Source organism: Podarcis pityusensis (assembly GCF_964106645.2).
Source record: "Podarcis pityusensis genome assembly, chromosome: 2".
Classification (NCBI taxonomy): Eukaryota; Metazoa; Chordata; class Lepidosauria; order Squamata; family Lacertidae; genus Podarcis; species Podarcis pityusensis.
In genome coordinates, this window is record NC_138029.1 from 83,991,731 (window position 1) to 84,013,299 (window position 21,569).

The 21,569-nt window shown below is 39.2% G+C and overlaps 1 protein-coding gene across 9 annotated transcripts in view; it reads right to left on the reverse strand.

The window, feature by feature from the left end:
- Nucleotides 1–571: 571 nt before the first annotated feature.
- ARHGEF3 (Rho guanine nucleotide exchange factor 3) overlaps nt 572–21,569 on the reverse strand; it is a 121,050-nt gene continuing 100,052 nt past the window's right edge. For 7 of the 9 annotated variants that reach the window (XM_080996789.1, XM_080996788.1, XM_080996791.1 and 4 more), the window contains 9 exons: nt 12,232–12,339; nt 11,581–11,751; nt 9,883–9,945; nt 9,598–9,694; nt 8,283–8,359; nt 6,754–7,011; nt 5,312–5,482; nt 4,456–4,642; nt 572–3,046 (listed from right to left, as the gene is read on the reverse strand). In XM_080996789.1, the coding sequence (XP_080852915.1) occupies nt 2,685–3,046; nt 4,456–4,642; nt 5,312–5,482; nt 6,754–7,011; nt 8,283–8,359; nt 9,598–9,694; nt 9,883–9,945; nt 11,581–11,751; nt 12,232–12,339 (1,494 nt within the window). In that variant the 3' untranslated portion in view covers nt 572–2,684. Of the gene's footprint in view, nt 3,047–4,455; nt 4,643–5,311; nt 5,483–6,753; nt 7,012–8,282; nt 8,360–9,597; nt 9,695–9,882; nt 9,946–11,580; nt 11,752–12,231; nt 12,340–14,194; nt 14,954–21,569 lie in introns of those variants that run through there. The other 2 variants (XM_080996794.1, XM_080996795.1) reach the window with 2 other exon arrangements.

The window sequence follows — 21,569 nt, forward strand, 5'->3', positions numbered from 1 at the left end:
AGGTATGTAGGTTTTTTTGGGGGGAGGGGTTCTTGGAATCACCAGTTTTTCTTCAGTGGTCCCCATGGCACTTTCTTAGATTTTTCAAACTGCACCGAGATCCAAAACAGTCGGGGAACCAGGCTGTGCTGCTACACTGAAAACTAAAAGGAAAGTGTTATAAATTAATCCAGAGGAGCACATTTAGGGTGTTTGTCATAAGTCTTAAAATCCGTATTTCTGGTCTATCTAATTAAAGAGCAAGACCTTGCCGTGAACTAAAGATGAAGAATACTGCACAAAATATTTCCAATAGGAATACAATATGCATTGCTTTCTACTGGTAACTTTTTACATTACATCTGATACAGATAATTTATATTTTTTTAAAAAAATATATAGTTTGAAAATGTCTATTCAATTTATTTGCATCTTAGTAACTTGTTATATTAATTTTGATTACTAAAAGTATCCTCAGTTTAGCTATAAATGAATGTAAATATTACTGAAAACAGATGTCAGAAATCACAGAAAGTTTGTAAAGTGAGGTTATCTAGCTTTGCATATTAAGCAACAATATATTTAAAAAGTAGACAGTTCAGTGTAATTTATTCGAAATGCTTTGAGAACAGTGTAAGGCTATTATGCAAAAAAAGAGATTTAATTAATACATCAATTATTTTTAAGAAATGAAGACATTACACAGTATCTCCAACATTTTGGCAAGTATTTGTCATTTCAGTAGTTCACATCCTAATATACTTTCTACTTCCTTTTATTTTGAAAAATACTTCCACTTACTCTGGACTGGCTAATACTCAACTTCCAAAATGAAGCAATTAAAATAAATTACAAGCCTGAAATAGAAAACGATATTTAAAACCTATACATACAGAAATATGTTCTATAGAGTAAAATTGACCATAATTTTTGTTTGAAAAAATATAGGTATTAACCTGCTTTCTTATCGATTATCTCAGCACGATTCTTCTAACACAGCAGAACATATTTACAAATTAAAATTGACATCTTATTTACTCTTACAGTTTTTCTGTAAACATGTAAAATGTATGAAGTATGTATTTTGGCAATATCAATGCTTCTGCAGTGCTGAGGTTAGACTCTACACCGTGCAGAAAATGGAAATAGTGGTATCAGAGACCATTTCAGTGCACTAGGTTGCAAATTTCAGGACCCTTCTTTAGAAAGGGTCAAATTCAGCATTACAGTACTGTTCAACCTTACATTTGAAATTAGAGTTTGATTCATAAATACAAATTTTATTGACATTTTACCTACTTTAAGGTTGCCAAGCTAGTCTAATGTAATTTTCAAACCAATAGGTTGAAAGAGTGGGTCAAACACTTTTTGAGGTGTGAGTTTCTAGAGATGCAGTAATAGTGAATGCTGTGTGCAGATGTCTTTAGAAACAAATATGCTCTGTGTGTGTGTGTGTGTGTGTGTGTGTGTGTGTGTGTGTTTGTAGCTGACTCCTGAATAAGCAAAATTCCTTTGGTGGGTTGCATTAGAAAAATGATTGCAAACCATAGTTATAAAATTAGAGTCACCCCTTACTTTAATCATAATTAAGCCAGAACACACCCAAATAACATGGAGGTTAATTCTCTGAACAGAGCCAATGAGAAATCAATATTTTTATTAGCATGTGGTGTAGTCCCAGTCCTAACTTTCTGTAAGCCTGTTACAAAAGTCTGGGGAGCCCACCTGGGCTTTGTTCTCAATTCTGGCCTTGAGGATGACACTGAACAGGTCTTTTAATAGAAGTGTCTGTATCTGTGAATCACATAAGAGAGCAGGCAGTGGATACTGGGATGACAGAAGAAAGGCTTATTTTTGCAGACATCACAAAATGGCTATCCTGAGGGCAGTATTACATTAGATGCAGCTAAAATGTTAATATTTTAGAAGCACCATTTTGCATACAAACTGCCTGGCTGTGCACATAGAAAGGACTACATAAAACAAAACACAGCAATTTAAACAAAGTATTTTGATGTTTCAGCTTTTTTTACTCTTTTAATGCTTTATTCTAAATGGGACAGTAGGTAAACTACCATCCAATTATCAGAAAAGACCATCATATAAACTGGAATTTTCATCTGAAGATTCAGTACTGGCACACAACTTACTTTCAAATGACCTTTTAGCTTGCATCTGTGTACTGAGAAAATACATATTCTGCACTGGCCATAACTGTTAAATTAAGATGATGAAAGTCACCAATCAATGAGACTCTTAGTTTTAGTATTTCAAGCTTTTTTGAAACCTACACACATCATTCACAAACAATTTCTGGATGTAATAGCTTTAAAATGCTTTGTTCATGTCCTTCTGTGTGGTTGCCTTGTGAGAGGTCAAAATAGGGCACTTTATAAAACAGAGATTCTTGGTATGTAATATGCATAAAAACAGTAGCTTAGAGGCCATATCTACCAGCAAGACATTGGAAATAATTGGTCAAGTAACCTCTCTCAGCCACAGAGACGTTTACAGAATTATCACAGGATTATAGTTGCCATATCAAATTACACACACCAGCAGTTACAGTACTATGGTTGAAAGGTACAAATATAATAGAGACTGAGTTGATATTGTGACAAAATTATTAAAAAGTGCTTCTTGTTCCATATGTGGAATGCAAATACTGTACAGGTAAGACACAGAAGACCACTATGCGGTTGTTGTCAGACATTGCTTTCTATCTCTTTGTCAGTCTGCCAAGGGTATGTCTGCTCCATGTGGTCACAGTCAATGCTGATTTCACTGATGTCCATGCTACAGTCAGACCCACTGTCTGATTGGTCCATTTGCTCAAGCTTAGATTCCTGCCGGGCTATTCTGTTCCTACTTGATGATGTACTCGATGATGTTAGTAAGGGGTCTTCAGAATCAAGTGTCCGGACTTCGCTTGATGCGCAAGAGACTGATTCTTTGGCTTGACGGATACAGTTGAGCCACTGCTGTTTGTTGAAGGTGTCATTTGCTTGCAGTGAGTGAGACTGGCTTTGAGATCCCTTTCTGAAGCTGACTCTAAAGAAGTTTTTAACTGAAATAAATGAGCCACATTAGTATATTCAATGCTTCCTGGAAGAGGACATTGTGTGTGTGTGTGTTGGGGGTTAATAGACATACTTCTACATTAATGATATACCAGAAGAGCGTACAACTTGGATCCCACTAAGAGAAATGCAGCCCACCATCCATGTATGAAGTCTCCCACATGATTCCTTCCACACAGTTTAGAAATTCCATGGAAGCAGAAGCAAAAGGAAATACAGTCATACCTCATGCCGCGTTAGGTTCATGTTGCGTATTTTTGGCTTGCGAACGCAGCAAACCCAGAAGTGTATATTTCCAGGTTTTGCAGCACGTGCGTGGGCAGAAGCATTTTGTGTGGTTCGCATATGCGCAGAAGCGCTCTATCACGCCACGCGCATGCACAGAAGCGGCGATCTAGTTACAGACTTTTCAGGGTGTGAACGGCACCCCAGAAGGGATAGAGTCCATAACTAGCGGTATCACTGTAGTGTTTTAAGCCATGGGTGGACCACTATACAAGGTTTATAAACTGGGCAGTCCCGCTTGAGAGAAAACATGTTTTCTGCTTTCTTCAGCTTGTTTTACTACAGAATCGACCTCTTTCCCCACCATTTTATTTTATTCTAACGAAAGTCACACACAAAAATTCAGCAATGCTAACCATCTGTGGCAATCAGCAGCAGCCAGTCAGATGATGTAATGATTATAAGTACAAGCAACCATTTGTACTTATATCACAAAGAGGGGAATGACATTTGTGAGAATCATGCCACTGGTCTTCATGGTATTTTGTCAGTATCTGGGAATATGCACAGTGCTGTCCTCGTTAATTGAGTGCTGCTGGACAAGGTCATGGGGGCTGTCCTTTCTTCCAATAGTGATGGCAGCCATTTACTCTTGCAAAACTCTTTCACCAACTCTCACTGGTGACGGATTTAGGGGAGTGCAACTGGTTTGTCCAAACTGGGCACTGAGCAGAGAGGGTGCCACAGAGGACACTTCAGCAATGACGAGCAACAAAAGGCAAGAGGTGGCAGTGGTGGGAGGTGCCAAATTCTGGTGTTGCACAGGGAGCTGCCAAAAATTTTAAAGCTCAAAGTCTGTCACCACTGGTGAGAACAGATTGGAGCAGTAGGTTCTTAGCATTATTATTTAAAACCAACTCCTGCAAGAGTATCCAACAGAAAACATGAAGGTATCTTTTATCTTTCCTGTCATGTTTTGCTTTTGTAAGCTGACATACTACTTTTTGAAAATCTTGTTTCTTCTTTTTTTAAAAGTGAAAAATTAGTTTACCTTTTTTATATGAATAAGACATGCTGGCTTATACTTCCAGAAAAGATATTGGAAGGGTAAGGTGGTGCATGACTAAATTTAAATATTTTATAAAAGAGATATAATATAATGGATTCTTACTTCTTTCATTGTTGCTAAATGCACCACGTATGGATCCACCCAATCGCACCTCTCCATCTTGCAAGTCTTCTAGCACAAGATCCTTCACAGGGATGGGTTGCCGATACAATTGGTAACAGAGTTGTTCATTCTGTGTAACAGCTCGAGTAATTACCAGTACTTCTTGGAAGAGAAACACATGCAATTTCTGACAAAAAAATAATAATTGTGAGTTGTCACTCATACATTATTTGCTTATCACTTCTCAAGGTTTTTTTTTAAAAAAACAAACTAGCATCTAGTTAAATAATACTACCAAAGATGGGTGGAAATGGTCCAATGCCATGGTCTGAAGGCACATGATGCAACCACGTTGGTGAAGGTAAGGAAGTTTGAGTCTAGGCCACTGACTGTATGGGAATCCCACCAGGAAATTGGATATATGCTGTCTTAAGTTCCATGATGGAAGGAAGTCCTGGTATATTTAAATCTTGCCTAACAACAACAACAACAGTGTGCAAGGATGGCGTCTTACAAGCACTCTGAGAAATGTGTTCCACAGTAATGGCACAAATATGACAGTGGTGTTAAAATTAGATAAAGATCAGTTTCTCTCTTACCCACAATGAGGAAGAGCTATTCTATTATCCACCCTTATTCTAACCCCTGTTAAGCCTGCTTTTTTTTTAACCCTAAATTAAAAGCAGTTAGCATCTCTTTCTCGCTTCTGAGACTTGATAATATTTCCCCATGACAGCCATCCAAAAGCAAACCATTGCAACTTTACATTTAAAAATAAGCAGTTCACTGATTTGAGAACAGTACTTAAGAAAGAGGTAAAACAATATTTTGTGTTTCCTAAAAATTAATTCCTTACCGCTCCCCGGTTGTTCTTTAGTTCACCATGACAGCACACGACACGTGAATCATCTATCAAGGAGTCCTTTTGGCCTTCATCGAGATAGATTAGCCTCTCTTTGTAATACTGGCATTCAGATTCACCCGTCTTTTTGTTGATTTCTGCCACTATTCCTTGGACAATATTAATCTGGGGAGGGGTGGAATGGTTACAAATAAGTCATAAATTGCCAAGCCAATTTTGAAAGCATTTCTTAATAGGTTTATAGTTGGAAAAACAAAATGGGTGGATGGACTTTGTAATGAGCAAAAAGAGGCCATGTGAGTGTTTGGTACTTCAATATGGCTCTTCCATTTTAAGCATCAATCTGGCTCCAATGCATGTACAGGAATTCTATAAGCAAGAACTTCTTCATTATGTCCTGTGAGCAGGCGTATGCTACATATATGTGAGAGGAAATCTGTCGTGCAAACAGAACTCCTTTATTCAATTAATCTAAATAAAGAGTTTAAATCCCCATCGTTCCTTTCTGCTTACGTATTTTGTATTCCTAGATAACTGCTATTTTTTTGCATGTTACAGAGCCCAAGCAGTTTAACGGTTTATACTCTCTCAACTTTAAACAGCAGTTTAGGATGCAGTATGTAATAGGAATGCGTTCTAAAAAATAAAATCTGAAAGCCAATGATGTGAAGTTTCTTCCCACAATTTACTTGAATTAGAAAAAATATTAAACCTATTTTCCCCAAGCTTCTTGTTTAACTGAAGCTTTAAAAGAAAAACCTGAAAGAAAAACAGTTTTACAGGCTTTCTGAAAGATGCTCAAATTCAGGCTTCACCACATTTTCAAGGAGAAGGAGCTCCAAAATCGTGTGGGAATAATGAGAACAGCTCTCTTGTGCCCTTGCTATTTGAACATGACAAATGAGTGGTACTGTTAAAACACTAATTTTTGGTCAATTTTGGAAAATTTAGGGGGGAAACGCTACATTATGTTCATAATAGGCAACTAAAAGCCACAAAACATGTAAGGCTTTGGATAACACCAATGATTGCATGCAACAATATATTAAGCTATCAGCTTTGCATCAGGGAAGTGGCTACAGGGAGAAAGCAAATGACCCAGGATGTCCAAAGATGCAACCAGTACTTCCAGTAGCAGTTTGCATGAGTGTAATGGCACATGTTGCAACTGGCACACTCACACAAATCACATCTAGCAAAGGAATGGCAGAATCCATATACACACCAGGTCAGTGGATACTTCCTCTGCAAAGTGCATTCCAAGGACCACTTGAGCTACTCAGTGTAAAGCAATTTTAAAATACCCGAAGCCCAAAAAGTCACAGAAATCTAACAAGAGAAGGGAAATATACACACATCTTTCTGAGAGAAGGTATGTGACTCTACTTCTAATGATTTGCCCTTTAGATAAGGTATTAATTAGTTGAAACACATACAGCTTCTTCGATGTGCTGTTGGTCTGGATGATCGTTTGGCGTGTGTCGCAGAATCTCTCTAAGCAGTAGTGGGTACTTCACTAGACGGCTTCTTGGGATATCAAGGAAATTCCACAGGTCCAGTTTACGGCTGAAAGGTGACTCTAGACAACGCTGTAAGAAGTCTTGAACCCGATGATCCTGCTTCTTCTGGTCCAGCAAAGTTTTGGCAGCTACCTGGTTGCTACAGTAGCTATCATAGGAATTTAGACAAGGCAACTAAAGGAAAAATAAATATTTGGAATTATTATTATTATTACTCCACCCATCTGATTGAAAATACAATTGATGATACCAGTAATTGCTACTACTGGATGATAACGGTTAGAAGCCTGATTTTGTCACTTATTACCATCTAGCAGTGTAATGTCACTGGGAATATTTCTTAGAAACTTACAATCCAATAAGCAGGTGTTTAGAATGAGTGCAACATCTGTTGAGCCAGTAAAACACAAAAATTCCATGTGGCATACTGGTATTACCTGCTAAGATGTTACACTTTGCCTAGGAACACCATATTGCCAGATGCACTCATTTATTTATGCTCCACTCTTTGAGAAAGTCCTACACAAAGCAGCTTACAATATTTTAAAATGCAAATCTGTTCCACGGAACCTTTAAAAACACATAGCCAACACCAAGAGATGATAGCAGTCTCTGCAGGAATTGCATTCCATCACTGTGAAGTCGCTGCCCGGAAGGCCCTATTATGCATTCTTGCTAGTCTGGGGGAGAGCTATGATGTAGGCTCTCCAATTTATAGTAGCAATGGGTGGTTTCTACTATTGTATCAATACAGCCAACTCTTTTACGAAACAGATCACACCCTCTGATATTTGGATGAAGGGTGCTATATAAATTCAATAAATAAGAATAAACATATGGAAACGTTTACTGTTTGCCAATATGGGAATCTGGCTGTGGCATTCACAAAGTGAGTTGAAACTTGTCCAGTAGCAGCTGGCATGGTGGTTCACAACTGCTGTCCTGGCACTAGCGTTGTACAGTTTATCTGGATAGGGGTCTGTCAGGACAACATAGAGGCCAGGTCAGGACTGGGCAGATGCGCTGGGGGAGCCAATCTGGTTCTTGTGCTGGTGCATCTGCAAAGCTCCAGCTTCAACACTGTCCTGCCTCAGCCATATGCAGGTAAGCAGTAGTGGTGCTGGTATCAGGAGGGCAACTGCATGGCTCTGCCCCACCACACTGGCCACTACTGATCTTGACTCCTACGTAACACAGAGTTAGTCCTCATACCCTTACCCTTCCTGCAGTGTTACTGCTTGGTACTAGTTCTCAGATCAAACATGGCTTAGATTATTTAACTGATGCAATTCACTTAAAAATATTGCAACAAGAATGTTTGTTAACCCCAATATCGCTGCCCATTCTTACACATTTTACTATTGCTAGTTTTCACTTTTATAACCTTAAAAACGAGGAAGCATATAAAGAAAACAAAATTAACCATTTGTGAAAGTTTTCCATACCCAGCCCACAAGGATGTGACCAACACAGTCTGTAGATCCATCAGGCTTCCTAATTTCTTTTAGCCGTCTAAGAAGATCTAATGTAAATACATGAAAAACATGAAAAACTTAATTGGGGTGGGGTCAGCTTGTAAAAGAATACTGAGGACTCTTCTATAGTAAAGTTCAACCTGTCAAGTACTGTTTGAGAGCCTTTCATTGCCTTTGACCATCTGCCTGTTTATCACTATTTGCTTATAAAACTCCTGTCAAATGATGCAAGACCCCTATTTCACAAAGCCGTGAGCTATCCCATGAGAAAAAGGCTATGCACAAACTTGGGTGATACACCCTGCTTGTGTTCCTCTTTCAGTGCCAAACTATACAAGGCACGGGAGAACTGTGATTAGTTTCCCCCACATTTCTATTTTTAACAAAGAGGAACCGAGAACTCTGGTTTTGACGGAAGCAGTAGTGCTACAGAAAAGGAGAGGGTGTAACCATTCCTCACCACAACTGCTTTCCCAACCAAAATCCCACCCAAAGAAGCTGCTAGTAGGCTCACCTAGGGGGAAATACAGCTACCTGTATCATGCTGGTATTTATCCCCCATCCAGGGGGAGGAAAAATTAGGTCAGGACCTAAATTTTTACACAGACATGAATGCGTCAACCCTCTTCCCCAGCACAGGTGCTCCAAATCTGAATCAGAGCCCTTCCTTGTAATTGCTTTCAACTAAAAACAGTAATTTCAGGAGACTCAATGAATAGTTATATCTAATCTGTCTAGAAACATATGAATACCATCTGCTATCTACACACACACACACACACACACACACACACACACATGATTATACAAATCTTATTAAGAAGTTGAAATGCACAAATATTTACAATATGCCTCTTGAAAAAAAATATTGGGTTGAAAAGTCCCTGTCCCCCCCCCCCCCCCAGCATTTAGACATCTACTTCCATCTATTTTTTTGTGACTTAACTTCTGTTGGGAACAGTCAACTCTCGTAATGAAACTTTAACCGTGTAAATATAATTTCTGATAGCACCCAAACCGATTCCCAGATGTGTGTCAGTACTGACAATGAAAGTTGGAAACTGTGGAGTCAACAGACAGGAATGACAACTAATGACACTAATGCTTCTGTAGTGGAGGTAAAATAAAAAGTGCCCATTCCAATGTACATTTTTCCTCCATAGATAAATTTTGTAGAGGTTTTTTTCCCAGTCTGCAGCCCAATATAATTCAACTGTTCCTCAAACAATGCTCCTCAAACTTATTTGGCTCTTAGCAACTGCATATACAATAGAAAGAATTATACCTTCATGCAAAGGAATTAAAGAGTCCAGTGTCCCAAATATTTGGTTTAATTCTTGCTCTGACATTATGGAAAGTTTAAGCATTGGGTCATGGTAAGCCTGCACAAAGATAGAAAAATCATTTAATAGATACATATTTGAAATTCCATTATTGGTGATAGCATTTAAACTCTTGCTCTTGTGCCTTAAAGTTTTTATATATTTGAATTAATCTGTACACACAGATCATAGAAACTGCCTGTGAACAAATTCAATAGAGGCACACAATAATTAAGGGTATATAATACCTTCTTTGCTAACTTCAGGTCTTCTATCAAGTCTTCTTCTCCTTGTGAAAGTTCAAAAATTGCCTATAACAGAAGATATAACCTTGATAAATTTGCAGTTTCAAAATTTCTCAAATAACATTTTAAAACTATGGATAAATGGCAAGTCCAAATTGCCACAGTGCCAAATGGGGTTGGGTGTAAACTCAATTAAGTTAGCATTTAAACCCAAATCATTCAAATTTGCACTTTCGGGGGGTGGGGACACAACATAGCCACCCACTGAAATTTGTGCACATCTTAATTTTACAATACAGTTATCCAACCAGGCAATGTTTACAAAATATTATGCATATTAACATACAAAAATGCACTACAGTGGTGCCCCGCAAGACGAATGCCTCGCAAGACGAAAAACTTGCTAGACGAAAGGGTTTTGCGTTTTTTGAGTCGTTCCGCAAGACGAATTTCCCTATGGACGTTTCGTCTTGCGAGTTCTTGCAAGTTTGTTTCCTTTTTCTTAAAGCCGCTAAGCCGCTAATAGCCGCTAAGCTGTTAATAGCCGCTAAGCCGCTAATAGCCGTGCTTCGCAAGACGAAAAAACCGCAAGACGAAGAGACTCGCGGAACGGATTAATTTCGTCTTGCGAGGCACCACTGTATATTTGGAGAAAGTGATTGCAAAATTCTGTGATTAATAAAAACTGCATGCAAAATTTCATTTATTAGGAAAAAAACCACCCTAAATTGCTGAAGAATTTTTATGAGTTTTTAACAAGAAATTTGCAAATTGCTGAAATGCAGAGAACTGAATTAAAATAATTAGAGACAGAGAAATGAAATTGTCAGATTCTTCCATTCCTAACTGTCAAAGCAAGAGAAGCTAAAAAATGAGACCAAGCTTTAAGTCTATTAAAATACTGTCCTTTATCCTTCATCCTTCCCTTTGTGATGAAACTCATCCCTAAAATAATGGTGGAGAGCCTACTGGCGAAAGGTTACAGACACTTTAGGTTACAGACTCTGCTAACCCAGAAATAGTACCTCGGGTTAAGAACAGAAATCGCGCAGCGGCGCGGCAGCGGGAGGCCCCATTAGCTAAAGTGGTACCTCGGGTTAAGAACAGTTTCAGGTTAAGAACGAATTAAGTTCTTAACCCGAGGCACCACTGTAAATGGCGTTCCCAGGCAGTCTCCCATCAGACACATACCAGACTGGCTTAGCTTCGGCAGACTGCTAAATCATGTGCCTTCAGACTATGCCCTGGGGCCTTTTAATAAAGGGTACTTGTATGATTCAGCATCCTATGCTAAGCTAGAATGGAATGCCATGCGATGCTGTGCATGGCATTTCCTCCATTTCTAAAATATTTTATTATGAATTCTTTTTTCCCCAATGAAGATGTGAAGACAGTTAGCCCTATTTCCCTCAGCTTGAAAGAGCCAGTTATTAGCTTCTGCCTTGTCTCGCTTCAGGAATGCAAGAATGCATTGTGTTGTCTTCGAAGGCTGTGATGGCTGCTTTTAAAGCTTGGAGTGATTGCAAGGAGTGATTGTGCATTTCAGTGTTTTCATGTGTGCAAAGGAGATGGGTGGCGGCTAGTTCTGCCAAGGAGGGAAAAATGGGACTAAAAAGAAGTTTATACACAAACATGTGTATCTTCACTTGCATTCCTTAATGCCATTTCAGGCAAGTCCAAGGAGAATATAAGTAAGCAAACCTCTTGCCGCTTGATTTCTTTGGATGTCAGCATCTGATTGACACAAACATCAAAGGTCTCACTCCAAAGTTTACTGTCTCTTCGCTTGGTGCTAGCAGGGGGCACATTTCTAGTCCAGGGTCTGGAGGCAAGCAGATCTGGCCGACTGTCACTGCGAAAACTGATGGAACGCTGTGAAAAATAAAAATAAAATAGTTATTGCTTTGCTAGGGTTGATGGGAAGGTTAATTGTCATGTTGATGACAAAGTAAAACCACTGTTTATTCACACAATACTGTTTAATATTTTGGAATGAGAACTGACGCAGCTGCATCAAAAAGGAGGAGTTAAGAGTTGTCTCCCATACTAGTTCTGCTCAAAAGAGATCCATTAAAAGTAATGGATTCAAGTTAGTAATGTCTATTGATTTCGATGGGTCTATTCTAAGTAGAAATAGCACTGGAGACAACCTTGTATAAGAGAAATTGTTATCAAACAGAAATCAAACACTTGCTTTTACTTAAAGTGAAAATTATTAATAAAGTGCTTTTCATTACTTCCATATAGATGAGCAATATGCAAAAATAAATGCTTTACAAACAATACCAGAAATAAGACATGTTGCATTCCTTGTACTGAACCCTACTTAATTAATTAAAAAATCGGTTTTACCTGAAGCGTCTGACCAAATCGTTTCAAAGGAGTTGCTCGAACGGGAGGAATTAAACTTGCTAGTGATGTCACTCTAGAAAGAGGCCTGACCCGCTTATTACTGGGCTCCTGTAAATTTTAGACAAAATACTTACGTGTTAGAATCATAAAGCCAACACTGATTTCATAATACAAGTATAGAAGTTTCAATGTATCCCAGTCCCCAATGGGGGACCCTTTCAGGACTCCAATTAGCTTGTAGTATTGTTTGGTTCTCACAGAAGGTTTCAGGTGGGGATCAAGCAAAACCACCATCCTGAATACTTTCCACAGTGTGCCATATAGTGCTAACGGGTGCAAGTCCAAGTTTGGCTGTCAGCTTTTGGCCCCCAGGATGATTTAGAAAGGATAACACACAAATACAAAATTCAAGTACCAAAAAAAAACAATCTTACAAAAATTTAAGATGAACAACCTTAATATTTCAAAAATTATTAAAAGCCAAATGCATTTATGTTCCTGCCCAAACGACAAAGAGCAGTCCCCAAAAAGATGTCAGAGAGAGCAAGATTAAACCTGAGTATGTTGTTGTTATTATCATTTCCCCTTTTCCATTTAAAACATGTAAAGTGTTGCTGGTAGGAAGGCAATCAGACATGAAATTAAAACAAAAATGCTAAAGACAGCAGCAAGCAACAGATCAAAACAGAGAGAGGCCCAGAGGATCACCATTGGGAGGGAATTCTACTATTTTGATGTCTCTGCCCAAAAAAATTCCCCCCTCTCTCATGCTCACCTATCTGATCTGATGTAAAGACAAAACTTAGCAGGGTCTCAGCAGCCTATCTCAAAGGTTGTGCAGGTTCATGGTGGACTAGGTGATTTCTGAAGATTGCTATAAACTGTGGAGAGAGGTAAAAAACTGTCTGTTTTCCTTTACTGTCTCCTGAGCTCTCCCCATATAGCACAGGGAAGGGGGCTAACTGCATGCTGCACCTCTCTACCAGCCTTAACAGACACCTCCTGGGGTTCAATCTGTCGGGGGCTTGTGCTGACTAATACTTCCCCTATGACATTCCACCCCCAACATCCTCAGCACTTCATGGGTCAACTGCCCTTGACAATTTCTGGAAGACGCTAAGCAAAAGATCTCATTAGGCCATTTGGGGATAAAAGAGTCCCCCACAACTCTTTTCTCATACCCCAAGTATGCAGAAATCACTACCTTAGTATGGTATTAGTAAGGCTCGGCATAAGTACAACCAATTCTCATGTTTACAATTAAGATTATTTTGCTCAATGCACACAGCTGGCAAACATATGAAATATCAAAAGTACAAGAAGAAAATGTTTTGGAGAGAGAAAGGATGCACAACAGACATATGTAACTTTAAGTCCCATTGTGTTCAATTGGGCTTATTCTCAGGTAAGTGTGCATGCAATTGCACTGTTAAAACATTCATGCACATACATTTAATCACTTCCCTGTCTCATCTTGCAATGCAAAAGGTTCAGCAGCTATGCTTGTTATCATGACCTTGCCACTGAAAGGCATAGATACAGTTTCAAAACAGAAGTCTTTAGCCTCAAATATTTCTTCCAGCTGAGAGTCAAATCATTATGCATATCTGTGTTACCAGATCTCCAGCAAGCAAAAATTAGAGAGTTTAAGATTACAGTATTTGCGAAGGTCATTTGTACATTTGATTGTATTTATATCTCTCAAATTTATTACGCAATTATAAAACATCCACTATGTATTTAAAGAACTGAGTTTTTAACAAAACTCAGTAAGCATCTATCATCAAAAAGCAATTCAAGAACCAAGATATACAATTAACAACTCACTATTTAACCCCTTTTGTGTCAAGAAGCTCTGAAGGATTAATACTCTTGTTTCTGCACACACACACAAAAATGTAAACAAAGGTATAAGAAGCAGGAAAAGCTATAGCAGTAAATATTTTTTGAAGTTTACGATTACCCTTGCTTTCCTAATCTCCATCCGACATTGAAGAGATCGTGGGCAGCACATGTAGAAGGCAAGACTTGACAGAAAAACCCAGATCTTCCAGGTGATGTGAAACCCATCAAAAATCACATTTCAGGAACATCCTAAGTCCATTCACCTCTCTTTTTCAGCCATGATCATGAAGTTTGCTTAAGCATCATATAATTCTAGTTTCGTAGAAAAAACAGTGGTGTAATAAACCAGCTCTGACTACAATCTTCCACATGCTAGCCATTCATATTAGCAATCATTTCTGGGGTTAGGGGTGGGGGGAAGGAAATCAGAGCATTAGCAACTTCATTAATACTGATTAGAAATATCACTTCCATCAGCACAGCTACGGAGAGGAGAACTGGAAGCCAGCCACATATTTATTTCTCCACAAATAAAGCTGAAATCCAACAATATTCCTTAAAGCATGGAAGAAATATATTTTAAAACCCCACACATATAACGGATTCATCCACTTGGCAGTCCTGGTTGCAAACAAAAAATGCAGTCTGCCCTCAAATCTTCAGCAGAGGTGCATTCTGTATCCTTCGCCTTCATCAGCAGTCCCTTGGCTCAGCTTTTTTGTTAAGTACATTTATTTTTATGCCACTGCAGCACCACTGGAATACTGAACACTCTAGAAAAGACATTCAGCATTCACTGTGATTCTCCTCTCAATGGCGCCTCAGCCATCAGCTGTTTCTTATTTAGCATGCCAGTGATGCTGTGCCAGAACAGAGAGACGCTTCACATCAATCACACTGCACTGCAGTCCCGGTGGGATAGAGCTACGCCACAGTGCACAGAGTTAAAAACACCCTACCTGGTTATATATTCCCTTTAGTTTCAATGACTCCAGAATATAACAATCTTTTTAAAAAACCTATACAGCTTGTTTCCACAATTAGATGTAGAAGTTGCTTGAGAGTTGCTGTCCTTAGACTACAATTGCTGGCAAAGTGAATGAGGAGTTCCAGGATGCTTTAGTCACACACCCTTATTTCTCCTCATAAACAGTAAACGTCACTGAACGAACAACCTGCTCTTGTCCTTGAATAAAAGACGGAAACACGTGATATTGCAGGACACACTGACTTTCAGTGCTTCCCTAACTTTTGATTTGCCATGCACACATTGTGCCTTTGAGATGTTCACCCAGACCCTTGAGAGCTCCTTAGCCATAAGATAGCTTTCATGCAGCTGGGGTAAAGATAAAAAAGACCCAATTATCTGAGCAGAGCAGGATCCCTTTGGCTTTTCTCACGGGATTGGCATTCCTGCTGCTGGCACATTGCCAGTTTTGGGACTGGGCTCTGGGAGTGTGGCTGAGTCAATCAACACTTCTCCCAGCTGTATAGGGGCAATCACTCATAAATCAGCATCTCCCACACAGTTAGGAGAACGTCTAAAGAGCATTCAAATCAATAAGCTTAGAGTCAAGATAGGATATTATTAGGTTAGAAAAACCATGTAAACTGACTTTACTGGCTTTGACATCTGCACAGGAAGAAGGAGAAATGCATGTTCAGTCCCCCTTCTCTAGCAGCTATGGAACCAGATACCTTCAGAAAGGAAGATCTTTATTTCTCTAATGCAAGGGCTACATGGACTACAAAACTGAAAACTCTGCTGCTGCCTGGTTTTTGGAGGAGGCACACAGAGGCAACTGAGCAGTCTGCTATCTGGGTAATATTGCACTGAATGAGAGATAGGGTCAGTATTTAGTTCGTTGTTTGTTAAAATAGCTTCATATCAATTAGAGTCCTTGAGTTGCTCTTAATTAGTCTCTAGCCAAGGTGTGAACACCTTTGCTTAAGGTAAAGACATACCTGTTGTGTCAACGCTCCCTGATGTGTACACAAACAGAAACCAAATTGATACTAATGAAGCCATTAGTGGTGATGTGAACAGCTGGGGGGAATGTGCTATGAAATGCTAGGTGGGGACCATTTCACTGCACTCTACGGTGATATTGTGAACACACAGGGTAGGCTCCCTATGCAGTTTAGAACCTTGGAGTCTACATAGAAAATATCCCTCCAACTTGAGAGCAATCTGGCTATGACATCTGTCACCTGATTGTTCACCAGGGTTGAGGTCATGTGCTTTAATATTTTTAGATCTTTTATTGTAATTTTATTGATACATGATAAATTATGAATTACATTTTTGATATAAGCCACATTGGGAACGTTTTGGCCATGGAAAGCGGCACATAAAACTTTGAAATAAACAAATACATTCCAACTGACCTCTATTTTTTGCTCTAAGCAAGGAAACTACCACTATCAGCTTTGGAGCAAGCCGCAATTTTAAATTAGGCTAACCTATATTAAACTGATACATTATTAACGTAACCCAGCGAGAGCCTGCAAACCACAGGTCAGTCTGCTGATCAATAAAATGATTTTCTTGCATTCTCTACATCACAGAATCCACAAGCTGGGTAATTTGTGACTGAAATTAACAAATTCTAGTCTTGAAGAAACCTTTCATTAGAAAACTCTGCAATCACAAAGGCTACTTCTGTATTAGGGTTTTTTGATAGCCATGCAGACTGATTCCCAGATTAGTTCCAGATACAAAAAGGGTGCTGCTAGTGAGGCCTGGAGTTGCTCATACATTGCAGGGCAAATGGTGAGTGCTGTCAGCTTTAACAATACAACTGAGCTTTTTGGGTGGGCTGGTGTGCTTATCCCACCCTTGGAAGATGGTCCAAACTATCAGAGGCCGGCTCCCCACCCCCCACCCTGGACCATCAAAACACCTGCTAAGGTCCTTTACTCACTGCTGTGTACTATGGCCTGGAACCACTATGCTATACCAACTCTCCAGAAATGGACTGTATAAAGTAACTGGAAATATAGCAAATAAAGACAGTTGCAGAAGAAGCAACAGCAGCTAGCCCATGTATTTCATCACACTCCAAGAACCAAATGTGTATCAACAATAAATAAAAGTTTGGTTGCGGTTTTTTTTTTTAAGAGAAGGTTGCAAGATTATTTACAGGGCAATGTAGCACTAATTAGGGCTAGAATGATATGTTCTGGAAAACAAATTAGTCTGCACTTAACTGTAACAGAATACTCTACAAGGTGAAAGAGTATACTGTATAGTCTTAGTTTCAAATACAATCTGCCGGCCTCACAAATAAAACAAAACAGAACCATTTTGTTTCAGACACCTTATTCCTGGCACAGTTTCTATGCTCATTTACTTTCAAAGTTTCTAGTTTGGTCAACACTGTATTGGTATGTCAACATTTGTGATGGCAGAAAGCCTAAAAAAATATTATTTGTGTTAGTCTGCTACTGATTAAATTGGCACTAGATAAAATGGTTATAATAAAATAACCTCAAGTACTGAGCTTTAGTGGAAAACCGCATTAGGAAAAAGCCTCATTCAACCTCCATTCCACAGGAAGTCATCAATATTTAGAACTAGACAGAGCTTGCTATTTCTTTTAATTATGCAGGTTGGGAGGGGGTACTTTTGGAAATGTAACATGCGGGTGCAGTCTTAAAGAAACTTCATTGGGAGTAAATCTGAATTCACTGGAAGGTACTTTTAAATAAATACGCATAGAAGCTGGTTACAAATAAAATATTTTGAACTCAGCAATGTCTCTGCCCCAAGTTGAAAATAATCTGTTGAACAATGTCAAGCTAGCAAGGATCAATATTTAGTTTAGACACACCCCAGAAAAACTAAGCCACTGATTTTGAAGGCTGCACTCCTGAAGGCTCTTTGAGTTACAAAAGCATCCTTGGTATATCTGCTTGTAGAAGTACCTTTTCTGTGGGATCAACAGGGTTATCTCTGTTTTTCAAAAAAATCATAAGTGGCCATTCTAGTATTGGCTGAATAACTGTAGTCTAGGGAAATAAGCACTCCTGGATAGTGCCTTTTATTTCATTGGTACACTCTGCATGAGGGACGTGGGTGGCGCTGTGGGTTAAACCACAGAGCCTAGGACTTGCCGATCAGAAGGTCGGTGGTTCGAATCCCCACGACGGGGTGAGCTTCCGTTGTCCGGTCCCAGCTCCTGCCAACCTAGCAGTTCAAAAGCACATCAAAGTGCAAGTAGATAAATAGGTACCGCTCCAGCGGGAAGGTAAACAGTGTTTCCGTGCGCTGCTCTGGTTCGCCAGAAGCGGCATAGTCATGCTGGCCACATGACCCGGAAGCTGTACGCCGGCTCCCTCGGCCAATAAAGCGAGATGAGCGCCACAACCCCAGAGTTGGTCACGACTGGACCTAATGGTCAGGGGTCCCTTTACCTTTACACTCTGCATACTGGCATGGTGAGGAGCACCTTTGCTATGCAGCTCAATATAATTAGTATTCAGTATAGAGAATTGGGTGCTGTTCATATTCCTGGAATGACCTGGGCATGACCTCAGATAATGAGCAAGAGGATGTGGCTAAAACACCTTTAGATTCCTGCCAGCATTGCTAATTCAAGCTCTTAATCAGTACATGTGGTTAATCTAAAATGCCAACCAGAGCTTTATAGAAATATCACAGAAATGTCAGCATCATTAGGCTGAACAGCATTATTTTATTTATTTATAAGATTTCTTACTTGCCCTACACCATAAGGGTCCAGGACAGGTTACAACAATATAACAATATATTAAAGTCAGTTAAAACAATTTACATCAGGAGAGTAGGTTGGGTCCTAAAATTCAATTTAAAAATACAATAGTAAAATGAAAAAGTACTTTGCAACCATAGTACGAATGAATTTTGACAAATATATTAATGTCTTCATTGAAATAATTTGGAGGGTAACATGCTTCAATTTTAGTTCTATTGTGTATTATTTACTTAAAACACTTTTACACCACCCTTCATACTATTCACTGCACATTCCATTCAACAGTACAGCTGATAGGGCTGTACAGTTATTAGCCTGAAGAAAATCTCTTTGTTATTTTCAAGTAAGAATAATCATTGTCTTTTGGGATCAGAGCCTGACTGTGGGCAGAGAAGAGGAAGTGATAGAGCTGCTGAATCCAAACCTAGCCCATTTCCTAGAAAGGTGCCCACAATTCACTTCTCTGAAGTGCCAGTGGCAACAGGGGAGAGGGGTTCTTGAATCCGACTTTTGAAATGCTCTTTACCAATATAGGTGTGGGAGAGAAAATAGATCACTGTCACCCACATGTGTGGGGTAAATAACAACAACAACAAAATGGCTGGATATATGGATTCAAAATGCGGACTTTCTAGCAGGAGAAAACCCTCAGTAGCAGAGTTTAAACTCAAAAAGTCAAGCAACAGTGTAGTGTTAGGAATATAGGTTGTTAGACCTTTTTATCCTGCTTAGTTGCATACAGAACTCACCTTTTTCTACCACTCTTGCAATGAACAAGCCATACACTGTTAAGTAAATTTTAAAATGTTTTACTTACAAAATGTTCCAAAGGTCAGATTCATGCATTTATTCAAGCAGCAGCAAGGAAAACGCAGGCAGAATACTCTTGGGTAAAGAATACAGAAAGATAGCTTCAAACACGTACTCTAAACTTGGAGCTTCCATGGCATTTCTTCCTTGGTCAGTTACATGACACAGAAAAAAGGAACAGGAAGAGAAGGCTTCACTTCTTCCCTCATGGAAAAGATGGGATGTGACCTAGCCAAGTTTAGGAACAGAACTCCCTTGTCTTAACCCCTCCATGCACTAACTAGCACTCATGCATAGTTATGTTTCACTGCAATTTCCCACAGGAACAACAAACATTTGTTTTATCATTCTGAAATCAAGACAGATCTTGATTCATTTCAGTTGAAGTTAGGTTGATTTTTATCATTTTAAAAAAGTGTGTGTGTGTGTGTGTGTATGTGAGAGAGAGAGAGAGAGAGAGAGAGAGAGAGAGAGATTAACTGTTCCTACTTGCAACACTGTTATAATGTTGTTTTTATATTCTTGTAAGTTTCTCTGAATATTATTTGTAATAGAAAAGCGACCTAGAAGCATTTAAAATTAGGTTTTAAATAAATAAATGCAATATTTTGCATTCTCTCTCACACATACTCTTCTTTTTTAAAGGGCTGCAGGAACATGTAGTTTAAACAAAATAATTCAGTTGTTTTAAAACTGTTATGGGTGGGATGGTAGGTGGAATGCATCAGACATTCCAAGCACTGTCCAGCTGGTACCCACGATAGTCACACCAAAACACACAAACTGCAACAAAATCCATTCTGGTTTACAGACATTATGCCCTTTACAAGCTACATTGTACTTTGCTCACAAAGTGCTTAAAGGGAAAAGGATGCAGATTAGGGTAAACAGGGATAAATCTAGCCCTCTGTGAGGCAGGTAAACAGGATACATAAGAGTTTCCTCGCCAGAAATTCATTTCATGTATTGCAACTAAACAGTTTCAGAAGGGCAAAAAAGAAGTGTGTGTATACTGAAGGCAATGAGCTTTATGGTACTGATCCCCAGTTATTAAAAGGCTGTTCAAAAACAAGCTTTTTAATGGCAAATGCACGGGTGACTCTTCCACCTCCCCATCACCTATATAATTTTGGGGAAATCCCTTCCTACATCTCAAATCACCTCAGAATATCTGCTATTGAGTCTTGATACAACAGGGTGAAGAGTAGATAAATAAGCACAGAGGAGACAAGGAAAGAAACAGGAGGAGAAGCTATAAATATTTTTTTTCTTTTCCTTCCTTTTCAAGAGATGCATGTTTGAAATATTCAATGAACAATGCTGACGAATAAACCTTTTCACAACAACATTGTTTATTGCTTCATGTGTGTGTAGCTTTGACTTAAAAATGAAACTATTCAGCTGCCGCACATGAAATGACTTTCTGGGAAGGAAACTCTTTCTCATGTATCCTGTTTACCTGCTTCTCAGAGGGCTAGGTTTATCCATGTTTACCCAAACCTGCATCCTTTTCTCTTCAAGTACTTCATGAGCAAATGACAATGCAACATAAAAAGGGCCCAATGTATGTAAACCAGCGGCTGCTATATGAAGTCACCACATCAAGCAGCATGCTAAAAATACTTTCAGAGAATCTCAGAGATACAGACTCCTCAGGAAGGAGAGCGTTCATGACTTCCGGATCCTTCACAGCTAGCTTGTCAAAGCACTCTGCACCTACAACTCCTTTAGACTCACTTTCTTCTGTCCAGTAACCCTCCCGGCCCAGCTTCCATATGCTCTATTGGAGTAATGTTGTCTCAGTCTGCTTCACACTTGGAATCATTTAGCAAGCAGGAACACAGTGAGACATATCAAAATTGTGAGATGTGTGCATGGGATCAGTGACAACAGGCCCCTTGTCCAGGGGCCAGAATGTATCTCTCAACTCTGCAGTGGTAGTGATGC